The sequence below is a fragment of the Herpailurus yagouaroundi genome, unplaced genomic scaffold, assembly GCF_014898765.1.
Source record: "Herpailurus yagouaroundi ecotype Mexico unplaced genomic scaffold, PumYag 159, whole genome shotgun sequence".
NCBI lineage: Eukaryota > Metazoa > Chordata > Mammalia > Carnivora > Felidae > Herpailurus > Herpailurus yagouaroundi.
The window spans coordinates 26,934,321-26,948,240 of record NW_024412400.1 but is presented as its reverse complement, the minus strand read 5'-3'; the positions used below and the strand labels follow the sequence as shown (position 1 = coordinate 26,948,240).

General features: G+C 38.6%; 1 protein-coding gene across 1 annotated transcript in view; it reads right to left on the bottom strand.

Moving 5' to 3' along the window:
• The window catches only part of COL6A6 (collagen type VI alpha 6 chain), a 169,662-nt gene that overhangs the window by 66,544 nt on the left and 89,198 nt on the right, over window positions 1-13,920 (bottom strand). Inside the window, exons 21-23 of the mRNA XM_040480168.1 lie at window positions 4,878-4,913; window positions 3,018-3,080; window positions 1,344-1,406 (exon numbers count right to left, since the gene is read on the bottom strand). Of these exons, the coding sequence (XP_040336102.1) occupies window positions 1,344-1,406; window positions 3,018-3,080; window positions 4,878-4,913 (162 nt within the window). The remainder of the gene's footprint in view (window positions 1-1,343; window positions 1,407-3,017; window positions 3,081-4,877; window positions 4,914-13,920) is intronic.

The window sequence follows — 13,920 nt, the reverse complement described above, 5'->3', positions numbered from 1 at the left end:
ATCGTAGAGAAGGGAATTACCAAGCTCTTTGGATTTAACCCATCTACATTTTAATATTTTATATAAACAGATGAGATAATCACCTGATATACGTTTCCCTTGGCATTTGTTTTTTTTTTTTTAAATCCCAGTTGGTGGTGGCAGCGTTTTTAACGATTCAAGGATGTGAATGCAAAATAGTTACTTTTCATCAATTTAGTCCTACAATGAAATTTTAAAGTTTTCATGCTGTTTGAAGGAGCACATTCATCAAAATTGGGAACAAATATCCTCACGAGTAGTTATTCATATGCTTTAAAATACTGTGTCATGAGATACAGGTTTATGCAAATAGCTTAACCATTTTGATGATGAACACACCCACTTACATGTTGGACCATTGCCTAATGGACACAAAGTAACGGATCCCCTTTATCCCATTATCCAAGTGCAAGTCCCAACTGTGTCTCATTCATTCATTTACTAATTGATTCATTATATAAATACATGTTGAGCTCCACTGTGTGGCAGCCCTGTTGTTTTAGGCTCTGGGATATACGCAAGACAAAATTCTGGACCTCAGAGAGATTAAAGTCTACAAGAGGAGACAACAAGCTAAACACATATATACTATAATAGCAGTGAGGCAATGGCCAGATCAGGTAGGGCCTTTCTACTCAAAGTGTGGTCTGGGAACCAGCAGCATCGGTATCACCTGGGAGTTCACTGGAAGTGTAGAATCTCGGGCCCCACCCCAGACCTTCCGATCTGTATCTGCAGTTTAAAAAGTTGTCCAGGTGATTCTTAGGCACTTTGAAGTTGGAGAAGTGATGTGGGAAAGTCAGTCCCATCACAGGGTGTGTCTGTTAGAATCACCTGGGGAGAATTCAAAGTTACTGGTACCCTGTCCTTACCTCCAGAGATTCTGATTTAAATGATGTGAAGAGGGTTCCAGATGGTGGAGTGTTTTACAATCTTCCCAGGAGATTAGGACATGTGTCTAGGTTGAGGATCACTGAAGTAGGTTGTATCCTGGATGCAACGGGAAGCCCCTAACGATTGAGATCAGAGGAGTGGCATGACCCAATTTCTACTGAGGAGGAATTCTTAACCTCAAAGTAACCGCTGAGCTGCTGAGGCAAAGAGGGCTAGAAGCCATCTCCACCTCTGGGTCTGACAGAATGACAGCCCATCCGGCAAGGTAGGGAACGCAATGCAATGTGGCCACCACACTGAACGCGGAAGTCAAACCTTTGCTGGTTCACAGGCAATGAATAGCTCCTTCTGAAGAAAAGACACTGCAAGGACATCCACATTAAAGCCAAGATCAAAGCCAGGTGTAGTCCCTTTCTCTCATTACATACCTGAGGACCTTTAATTCCCAGACCTCCTTTTTCTCCTTTCATACCAGTCTCTCCTCTGGGACCCTACATGTAGAGAATTAAAGCATTATTTGCTTTCTAAAAGAGAACACTTGAATAATAACTTGAATATTAAATATGGACATGATAAGTCAGTCACGTGGACAGAAACTGGAAAGAGAACTCTACCCATGCCCTTGGCTCTGTCTTGATCTGTGAGTGTCCCCTCTGTGCATGTATACAAGGGTCCAATCTGCAATTTCGGCAGTTGGGCATTTACAGTCAACTGAATAAATACTCAACAGTTGAATATTTCAGTATTGCTTTCTGATTATCCTAAGCATCTTTAGACTCCAAATGCATTTATTTCTTATGTGATAAAGAAAATGATCCTTAATTATGTAATCTGAAAATGAAACATTAAAATAAGTTTTCAATTCAATAATCACACTGAAGACTGGTCATAAGATACAGCATGTGGTAAGGTGAAATTTGGATATTTCTACTTGTAAAATATTATATTGCCTGTTAATCATGGCCTCCATACATTAGGCAGATAAACCTTCATGCTGTTTTTGGCTTTTCCATCCCCTTTTAAATTTTGTCATGAAGAAAGAGTAGAAGAAGGGATGTTGTTGTATTACTTGTTTAGCATGAAATAAAGCCAGCCAATCTACTGAAATGCTTCCCCACAACCCCAGTGGCAAATATTTCTCACTTCAAGATAAGACAAGTGAACTTTCCTCAGTTGGCAAGAAAAACAGAAAAAAGCAATCAAGCTCAGAAGAGATAGAGGTCCAAGGGGGCAGATTGTTTACCGCTCTCAAGTCTTGGTAAAAATGTGGACAAAATTTTTCATCTGATGTCTAAGGATATTTTGCCCAACTTTCATGCACCATGGTGCCAACATACAATTGTTAATTTTTTAAAACTATGTGGATTAAAACCTTGAAAAATTATAGAACCATTGCTTGTTCTGCATTTGCCAAACAGCAAAATTATTTCTCAAGATTTCAAAGCCAAGTTTGAGAAAAAATAAGTTCTAACTTTCTATACTCTGACCTCTTTTCTTTCATCTCAGCATTTTCTAGGACTTCCTTTCCCTTTTCAGAATTATTTCAGGCTACATTTTGGCACATGCTTCCTTTCCCCTCATGTGATCAGTGTAAGAGCCAACCATGGGCTCTTCCTCAGAAAGGAAAAAGTGCTGGAGGCAGCTCTCTGGGGGAAGTGAACAAGAAAGACAGGCTGAGTGCCATGCTATAGAACACCCTGAAGACTTCAGCTGTATTTGGAACAATTCTTTCCTAGAGTAGAGCCAACTTTTCTACAACACAGGAGTCCAAATATGTAACACTGAGCTCTTACTGTGCTACATTGACCAAAATTCCCAGTTTGAGGCTCAACATTTTCTTTGGCTTAAGGTCTCCCTAGAACATCCCAGCTAGCTTGGAGTTATTGCACGGGGACCCTATCCAGCATGTTCATTCTCTTTTCACCTCTTGAGGCACAAAATAAAGGAGACTAAATGCTGGTCAAGTCAAGACTGTGTCGCTTCCTTACTTTATTACTTTGAAAACACTTTAAGCATCTGTAATTCTGCAAAGAGGTTTGATGAATTCCATCAAATCTCCAGATTCTTCATGTTGTCACATTATGTTTAGTACTGATATGTACCTGAGGGCCCTTAAGTCCCCATGAGCCTTCAAGTCCATCTGGGCCTGGGATGCCTGTTTTCCCCTGTGGTGAGAGAGAAATCAACCTGTTAACACTGTTTCCTGAGAATTTTGTCTTCTTTCTTCATGTACAACATTGTATAGTTTCAATCACAATACAGTGCAGGATCTTTGGAAAATATAAGGGAGAATACAAATAAAGAAATAAAACTCTTCTACAATCTTATAAACCAGAGATAACCAAGGCTACTATGTTGGTACATTTGCTTTCAGTCTTTATACATATGCACACTTACATACTCCTTTTTTTTCTGTAACATTTCTAATATATCTAACTTGGGCGTTTGGCCTGAAAAAACTCACAATTTACTTCACATTTTCTTAATAAGTCTCTGGAAATCTTACAACATTATATTTATATTCAAATAGATTAAATATCTATGAATCAAAGTTAAGCATTATCTTCACATTGCTCTTGAACTCTGCCAAAGATAAGAGTTCCAAAAAAAAAAAAAAAAAAAAAAAAGGATTAAAAGGCTTAATTTAGTCAACTATTGAAATAGCCTAAATTTACGCCTCAATTGTTACACAATGAGATGTGATTAGAGGTCCCCTGCTAATTAATGCTTTTTCCTAGATCTCATAAAGAGGAAATTTCTCGGGGCGCCTGGGTGGCACAGTCGGTTAAGCGTCCGACTTCAGCCAGGTCACGATCTCGCGGTCCGTGAGTTCGAGCCCCGCGTCAGGCTCTGGGCTGATGGCTCAGAGCCTGGAGCCTGTTTCCGATTCTGTGTCTCCCTCTCTCTCTGCCCCTCCCCCGTTCATGCTCTGTCTCTCTCTGTCCCAAAAATAAATAAACGTTGAAAAAAAAAAAGAGGAAATTTCTCAACACTTTCCCCAGCCTCATTTCATTCTTTTCATGCCATTATTCTGGTTTTCCTCTCCTTTTTGTTGAAGTCTAACCTTGAAATGTGTGTGTGGAATGGAGTGATGTCTGTGGATGGTAAACTCTCTTAGTCTTCATCTGAAAACGTCTATATATTTATTCATACTTTAGCTAGGTATAGAATTCTAGATTAACAGCTATTTTTCTTCTGCACCTGTAAAATATTACTTTGCTTTCTTGAATATTTTATTGCTGAACACAAGTCTGCTGCAATATAATTTGTTACCCTTCTCATGGATAAAAATGCCTTTTCTCTCCGGTAGTGTTTAAGATGTTTTCTTTAGCATTCCAGAGTTTTACCATGATGTGACCGAGAGTGGATTTATTGTTTATCCTCATTGTATTTTCAACCTGAGAATGTGTTTTTCTTGAATTTTATAAATTCCAAGTCATAATTTATTTTTCATAAATCTTATAGATGACATGTATAATACATCACTAACATGTACAAAGAAGATAGGATATGATATTTGGTATGGTCAAGTTTTGAACAAAACACTCAGAATGTCCAATTTGTATTAGAGTTTCACAGTACTCTCATTTTAAAAAGGGTTTATATAAATTGTAAGATTCCAGAGTCAACCGAACAAAAATCTAAAAGGAAAGATTACTCAACTGAGTTACTAGTTTGTACTTGATACCTGAACAAAGTTAAATTTAACAGTATTTGGGCCAACTAGTGTCTTATCATTGATTTTTACAATCTTTGATTAGAATGGTCAAATTTTCATCTTAAGATTTGAGTTTTTGAAATTGTAGCCTAAAAGTTTTCTAGTATTTTATTCCAAAACCAATATCATCAAAAAGTGAAAAACTTTAGTCTTGAAAGAGATTTCCCAGAGCCTTTATTACTCCTTGACTGGACACAGAATCCTTATCATTTGGAGTTAAGGAAAAAAAAAAAAATCACTGTACCTGTGGGCCTGTATGTCCCCTTCGACCATGAGCTGCCTAAAGTAGGAGGAAAGTTAGATACCATTAACTCTGAAAAAAAAACGCTTTCTATATTTAATTTAAATTAGTAATAAACACGCTAAGGCATTTTTTTTTAAGTTCTCACATATTGCTTAAAACATTTAATTATCCACTGCACCATGACAGTAAAATGTTGCCAACTCTGAATTTCATTTTTAATTTTTTTTTTTTTTTTTTGAGAGAGTGAGAGCATGCACATGGGAGCAGTGGGGGAAACGGGCAGAGAGAAAGATAGTATTAAGCAGACTCCATGCTCAGTGTGGAGCCCGACACAGGACTCGATCCCATGACCCTGGGATCATGACCTGAGCCGAAATCAAGAGTCAGACACTCAACAGACTGAGCCACCCAGGCATCCTGCCAACTTTGAATTTTTATCCTAGGGCAATAGGTAATAAAAAATAATAGACAACTGAAATCTGTACATACTTAGAACAGATTGTGGTCAATAATTTGCCCTTCCCTAAACTATTACTAGAACTGGTCACAAGCTCCAAAATTGATTGATTCAAATTTAATTTCTTTTCACTTTTCCAAAGTACTAACAACCCAAAAATCAAGAGTGTAGTAGCCAAAAGGCAGGAAGCCAGAGAAAAAGCTGGGAGAATTGACTCCATGAACTTTATTATAATTTCAGAATCTAAAGATAGCCAGACTAATTTTATACCCCTTTACCCAAAAAGCCAAACAATATGCTTACCTGTTAAAAATTAAAGAATCATCCCAAGCTTTCAAAAATTCTCAATTCAGTATGCTAATGAAATTAAATTAAAATAATAGCACTACACAATCAAGTGAAATTTTCCTAATACTTTCATATATAAGATTAGGGTCTGGGTATATTTCAGATCAACATATTATAGATCTGTAAATCACACAGAGGCATTTTATTGTCTAACTTATGATCTCAAAGTTATAGCAAAATTGACACCAAGATTTGCAAAATTCAGTAAATATCAGACAACATTTTCTTGATGGAAACTTGAGAGATTCAGATCAAAATTCAATGTGAGGCCAGACTTTAAATTCTTCCAATCACATTTCAGTTAACTTCTATTGTTATCTAGGAAACAGACTGTGTATATCTGGAGAAATGGAGACCCATTTCTTTAAAACTCTAATGAGTCATGTTGAGAGGAGAGTCTAAATCCTCTCCATCAGGAGGAAAAGAAATTGTCTCCACTCCTTTAGTACAAGAGTTTATCTGATCTGGTTTAATGCACTTCAGTCTCATTCAGAAAAATATCTACCAATCATCTACTACCCACAAAGCATATTGAATGGGAACCATAAAGATTACACACACACAGTTTGTGACCTCAGAGGATGCTCATACTTTGGATTTGGGGAGGGTGAAGAGATAAATATTACAATATTTACAATGTATAGTATGGCAAATGCCATAAGAAAGGGGAAGATGGAAATATGGGTTTCGGACAAAGCAATTATATCCAGTTTGTCAGATTAGGAAAATATTCCTACAAGATTTTTTTGTAATTAAAAAATTTTTAATGTTTATTTTGGAGAGAGAGAAAGACAGTGCACGAGTGGGGGAGGGGCAGAGAGAAAGGGAGACACAGAATCCAAAGCAGGCTCCAGGCTCTGAGCTGTCAGCACAGAGTTCAACCCAGGGCTCTAACTCAGACTGCGAGATCATGACCTGAGCCAAAGTTGGATGCTTAGCCAACTGAGTCACCCAGGCGCCCTGAAGAAGATTTTAAGTTTATGTAAGTAATCTCTATACTAATGTGAGGCTTAAATTCATGACCCTAATATTAAAGAGTCACATGCTCTACTGACTAAGCCAGCCATGTGCCCTAGAAGATATTTTTGATCTGAGTTTCACAGAATGTATAGGAGTTTCACAGGTAGAAGAAAATGAAACAACTCTTTCTAGTAAAGGGTATTACTTTCTAAGTAATGAAGTAGAGGCAGGAAAATAGGAAGTGTATTTATGGTGGCATTTCTAGGACAGAGGTGTCAGAAGAGAGGGGAGTAGTAGGGTTACTTAACTGAAGGGTTCATACTCCATTTAGCAGAAACTACTGGCACTCTTAAAGCAGGAAATGTACATGGCCGGATTTGGGCTATAAGTGGATAGATCTGGGTGTGGCAGGCACAACTTGAACCTACATTCAGTCAAAATAAAGAGCATCCTATATGATTTAAGGGATATGAAACAGGACTTTACATCCAAAAATTTTTCTCTGGTCCGTGGTCACAGTGTTTGAAATAACATCAATAAACATTTGGTGTCTGTGTCTTTAAGGTTCAACTTTGAAAGAGCTTGATTAAAATTAGTCATCTCAACATTGAGCTCCTGCTCCTTAGAGGCACTGGGGTGAGTAGTAGTAAGCAAAAATGACTTCTGGTCCTAGGCAGGAGTTTAGAAGCCTGACAGAGGATAAAGATTTTCATCTACCATTCATGCACATCATGGAAACATCTCTAGAAGTAATCATCTAGCACTTTCATTAGTGGCTATTTGGGATTTAAACTTTATTTAAAAAATTTTTAACATTTTATTTTTGAGAGACAGAGAGAGATAGAATGCAAGTAGGGGAGGGGCAGAGAGAGAGGGAGACACGGAATCCGAAGCAGGCTCCAGGCTCTGAGCTGTCAGCACAGAGCCCTACGTGGGGCTCAAACCGACCAACCGCGAGATTATGACCTGAGGTGAAGTCAGACGCCTAACTGACTGGGCCACCCAGGCACCCCTGGGATTTAAACTTTAAATGGAAGTCATGGGTTTGAGATGCCTTGGGTAGGTGTGAGAGACTGAAACAAAAAAAAGGAGGGGGGGCACCTGGGTGGCTCAGATGGGTGAGCATCCGACTTCAGCTCAGGTCATGATCTCACGGTTCGTCAGTTTGAGCCCCACGTCGGGCTCTGTGCTGATAGCTCAGAGCCTGGAGCCTGCTTCCAATTCTGTGTATCCTTCCCTCCCTCCCTCTTTCTCTGCCCCTCTCCCACTCGTACTCTCTCTCTCTCTCAAAAATAAACAAACACAAATAATCCAGTGAAGAAATGGGCAGAAAACATGAATAGACACTTCTCCAAAGAAGACATCCAGATGGCCAACAGGCACATGAAAAGATGCTCAACGTCACTCCTCATCAGGGAAATACAAATCAAAACCACACTCAGATACCACCTCACACCAGTCAGAGTGGCTAAAATGAACAAATCAGGAGACTGTAGATGCTGGAGAGGATGTGGAGAAATGGGAACCCTCTTGCACTGTTGGTGGGAATGCAAATTGGTGCAGCCGCTCTGGAAAACAGTGTGGAGGTTCCTCAAAAAATTAAAAATAGATCTACCCTATGACCCAGCAATAGCACTGCCAGGAATTTACCCAAGGGATACAGGAGTGCTGATGCATAGGGGCACTTGTACCCCAATGTTTAGAGCAGCACTCTCAACAATAGCCAAATTATGGAAAGAGCCTAAATGTCCATCAACTGATGAATGGATAAAGGAGTTGTGGTTTATATACACAATGGAGTACTACGTGGCAATGAGAAAGAATGAAATATGGCCCTTTGTAGCAACGTGGATGGAACTGGAGAGTGTGATGCTAAGTGAAATAAGCCACACAGAGAAAGACAGATACCATATGTTTTCACTCTTATGTGGATCCTGAGAAACTTAACAGAAGACCATGGGGGAGGGGAAGGGAAAAAAAAAGTTAGAGAGGGAGAGAGCCAAACGATAAGAGACTCTTGAAAACTGAGAATAAACTGAGGGTTGATGGTGGGTGGGAGGGAGGGGAGGGTGGGTGATGAGCACTGGGTGTTACATGGAAACCAATTGGACAATAAATTTTACATTAAAAATTTTTTTTTAAAAAAGAAAACAAGGAAATAGGGGAGATAATTCCACAATTTTGCTTTAAAATTTTTAATGTTTTAAATGGGGAAGATTAAATCCCAAAATGTCTTAATGTTGGCCCATGGGCTTGCAGTTATGTGGTAACACATCCAGACAGCCGAACTTACCTGTGAAAGGAAACGTGAATGAACACAGCAAGAAAGAAAATATCCCCAAAGACATCCTGGGAGTAAGAAGACCCAGAACAGGATACTCAGTCTTGTTGGTCCCACCTAGCCTGGCTTTGGTAGTTTAGCTGAGCCCACTTTCTCAGATAGATATGGACTGATTTGAGACACAATCCCCGGGGAAAAAAATCAGGGTATTTTTAATGGCGAAATATCACATTAATACTGAACATTAATGGCAAACACTCATTCACAATGACGAATGACTGCCTGGGGGCACTTCAAGCTGCCTCTACAGAAGTGCCAAGAGAGATGAAAAGGGCACAGCATAACAGCCCTCTAGATGGAATAGGACTGAAGGCCATGTTTTAGTTTGAGGCTACAGTTGCTTCTCATTATCCATGGCACCAGGATCTGTTCTAATTCTCAGTAGATCTGCGCTCAGAAAGAGCCAGTCTCCCATTCCTGCCTCCCTGCCCCCAGCACTGTGGCTTTCTGGCCCTGATCCTACTCTGGACCCCTACCCCAATCCAATCCGTTACAGACTGCTGGCAGAGCACCAGTGACAGCTTATCACCCCTGCAGGTCTGTCCCCCTCTACAACGGTGGTTTCAAACCGCAACATGGGGATTTAGCAAACCCCCTTCTCTGGGAACATTTGGCAATGTCTGGAGATGGTCTTCACTGTCACAAGTTAGGGGTCCTACGGGCACCTAGTGGCCAGGGAGAATACTAAACATCCCACAATGCACAAAATAGCTTCCCACAACAAAGAATCGTCTGGTCCAATGTCAACAGTAGGTTGAGACACCATCTATAGAATCCATAACATGATTCTAGGTTCCTTGAGAGCAAGGATTAGGTCTTATTTGATTTTGTTGCTCTAGTGGTTAGTGGAGTTGTTGGTACGTTGTAGGTGTTCAGTAAATGTTTGTCACATGAATCAAGGCCAGATTTGGTCAAGTGCTGTTATTTCCCTGCATGCCACACTCTACCCCTGACCATCCTCCAATCACTTCTCAGTTCAGCAGAATCCTGTTGCACCAAGAAGTCCTCAATGCCTGCTATCTACCTACATTTTAGAATTCTTCAGTCAGTGGTATAGATTTTTCTTCCTTCTGAAAGGATGATAATGACTTTACTGTTACAGAAATGATACATACAGATATGTAAATATTCAAATGCAGAAAAAAAGAATAAAAATTTAAGTCATCCAAAATCCTCCATCTAGATATGACTATTATTAACATTTGGTAATCATGATGGCTTACATCTTAAAAAAAATTTTTTTTTTAATGTTTATTCGTTTTTGAGAGACAGAGTCAGATCGCGAGCAGGAGAGGGGCAGAAAGAGAGGGAGACACAGAATCCGAAGCCGGCTCCAGGCTCCGAGCTGTCAACACAGAACCTGACATGGGGCTCAAACCATGAACCATGAGATCATGACCTGAGCTGAAGTTGGACACTTAACTGATTGAGCCAGTTGCCCCTCCTTACATCTTTTTATGCATTTACAGAGTTCTAAATAGTAGTACTTTTGATTAAAGAGGGATCATGGTATTTATGCTATTCTAAAATTAAAATCTTACATTTAATTTTACTTGAATTTAATAGAAAAACAAAATAAATGGGGGCTATGCTACTTGTAGTTTTAAAGGCTTTATCATGTTAATTACTTGTATGTTCACAGGCCAACTTAGGTGGGCATAAAAATCTTGGACCCCTGGATTTCCTTCAGAACTCTGTAGCTATTCTATGGGACACCTGGGTGGCTCAGTTGGTTAAGCGTCCAACTTCAGCTCAGGCCATGATCTCACAGTCTGAGTTCGAACCCTGCGTTGGGCTCTGTGCTGACAGCTCAGAGCCTGGAGCCTGCTTCAGATTCTGTGTCTGTCTGTCTGTCTCTCTCTCTTCCCCTCTCCCACTCACACTCTGTCTCTCAAAAATGAATAAGTGTTGAAAAAAAAAAAAAAAAAGAACTCTGTAGCTATTCTACTGCTCTCCTTTTTGGCCCCAAATGTTGTGAAGAAGGCTGAAGACAGACTGAGTTTTCTATTTTTCCTGCTTGGAAATTCTCCTGATTCTTTCTTTACATAAGCAGTTTGGCAATTTCACTAAGATGTAGCTCAGTGTTCCTGTTTTTGTATCCATTTTTTTTTTCTGAGTCAGAGTATGCCTTTCAAACACCTCCATATTTGAGCGTTTTACAAAAAAATTCTTTTTATTATACTTCTGAATATTTTTTACATTCATCTGTTTACCTTAGTAATACAAATTATATTACTCCTCACTGTTGGCTCTCCACTGTCTACCTCTATCACAGCTTCTGTGGCTTCCTGATTACCATATGCCCAATTGTATTCAATCTTATTTATTCTAATTTGTTTGTTGCTTATAACCTATCTTAGACTTTCATTGCTCCCCAAACACTAGCAGCTTACTTTCTTCACTTTCCATCATCCTGTCAGTTCTTTAGGCTTTTTTAGAGTAATCATATTGCCTTAGTTTTTTTCAGACTTTAGAGAACTATTTGCCAGAGGTGTTCTACCTTTCCCTTGAATAGTTCCCCTTCTAATGAGGGTTTGTTTGTCCTTTGCTCATGTCATTTTCCTCTTCTTACTATGCGTAGGTCTTAATTTGTAATCATTTCATAATGAAGATTAATATTTTTGATTATTAATCACTTTTGATAAGGGCCACCTATTTACTGAATACCTGTATGTGGTGTAGCTGAACCTAGGTCAGTAGCTTTGATATAGGTATGTTGAATCAAACCCTTTCTCATCATGAAGCATTTCTTCTACCTCATGGCTACCCTTTTCCTTCAAATGTGGGCATTTAAGAGATTCATGGAGCTCACATAAAACCCCTCAAATCATACCTCTCTGTATTGTTATAGTCACCATTTCTTCAGTCTTTATAGCCTCCATGGCCCAGACTGCTGGTTATAGATATTAAAAATGAAATATGCTTATGTTACTATTAAAAGCTGAGAACAAACTGAGGGCTGATGGGGGGGCGGGAGGGAGGGGAAACTGGGTGATGGGTACTGAGGAGGGCACCCGTTGGGATGAGCACTGGGTGTTGTATGGAAACCAATTTTACAATAAATTTCACATTAAAAAAATAAAAATGAAATATGCTTCAGTTTCCCATGATTTCTGCCTCCTCTGCTACACTGCTTCTATGTATATTCCCTAATCTTCTCAAAACCTGGAAGCTACTTTCAGAGAAACCTGATCCCTGCTTCAGCTTATCAGCTTTCCAAAGCCTCCCCTCATTAGGATCTAGATTTAAAAAGAATTGGCCAATATTTGCCATCACGTGTGGCTTGAAGTTGTGGTCATTCTTTGTTAATCTCTTTTTAAGTTGTGCTCTTTTTGGTAAGTTGCACAAAACAGAATAGTAAAAAAAAACACCTTGACTTTGCTATCTTTAGTTGGAAGCCCTAATTTTACTCCTTAATGACATTGCTGAATCTATAACCCAAGACAGGGCCATATTTCTCAGGAGCTATGCAGTTTAAATAATATATGGTGATTCTATGTTAGCCTCTAGTGAGACTATAGTGTCTACAAAACAATAAAAGTTCATTTCCCATGCCAGGAAATCTTGGATGATATTCTTTAAGTTCAAAATATTTTTCCAGGGTATGTAAGCTGGCTACACCCTTTTAGAAAGGGAAATGAATAGCAAATGTATTTCTTTATCTGTAGGTGCATTAACACAGCAGTAAAGTACTTTCCCAGCAACCAAATTCTGCACATTTTAAATGTAACTTCTATTTTCACTTCCATTTTCTCTGCCTGGCGAAGAAGAGGAGTGTGTTTCAAGCTACAAAAATATTTTCTTGATGAAGTATAATAGCTAGTTCTATGAACTTCTGCTCAAAAAATGCAATGCATAATAAATTCAATATATCAAACCAGTTTTTATTTGTGTTCGATAAATAGCCCAAATAATTGAGAACGAAGGTGGAAGGAATTGGAGAAAGCTAGATAACTAAGAATGGAAAGGAAATGCTTCAAAAGAAAAAAGACAAGTCTAATTTAGAACCCAGTCTAGGCATTTAAGTGTATTTTATTGAAGTTATCTCTTCTTATTGGATAAAAATTTTCATTTATAATTTCTGTGCTCTTTCAAGAAGTCAGGCACAGAATCTTTTTTTAAAAAGTACTCACTGAAAAAAATACAACCAAACAAAATAAGTAAAAAAGACCCCAAAATGTTAAATCAGCAATTTCATTCTTAGTATTTAGATAGTATGGAAGTTCCTCAAAAAATTAAACTTAGAGCTATCTTATGATCCAGCAATTCCACTTCTGGGTATATATCCAAAGGAAATGAAAACACTAACCAAAAAAGATATCTGCATCCCTGAGTTCACCACATTACTTACAATAGCCAAGACATGGAGGCAACCTAAGTGGTCCATTGATGGAAAAAGAAAATGTGGTATATATACAAAATGGAATATTTTATTCAACCAAAAAAAAAAAAGGAGAGTTGCCATTTGTGACAATATGGATGGACCCTGAAGGCATTATACTAGATGAAATAAGTTAGAGAAAGACAAATACCATATGGTCCTGGTAATATGTGGAGTCTTAAAAAAGCAAAAACAGAAAAGAAACCAAAAACCTCCAAAAACTTAACTCTTAGACACAGCGAACAGATTGGCAGTTGCCAGAATTAAGGGGTGGTGGGTGGATGAAATGGGTAAAGTGGTCAAAAGGTATAAACTTCCGTTTATAAAGAAGTCATAGGGATATAATGTACAACATGGGGGACTGCAGTTAATAATACTGCATTGTATATTTGAAAGCCGCCAAGAGAGTAGATCAATCTTAAAAGTTTTCAGCACAAGGAAAAACTGGCAACACCATATGGTGATAAATGTTAACCAGACTTAAGGTAGTGATTATTTCACAACCACATATACATATCAAATCATGTTATACACCTGAAGCTAATAGGTTATATAT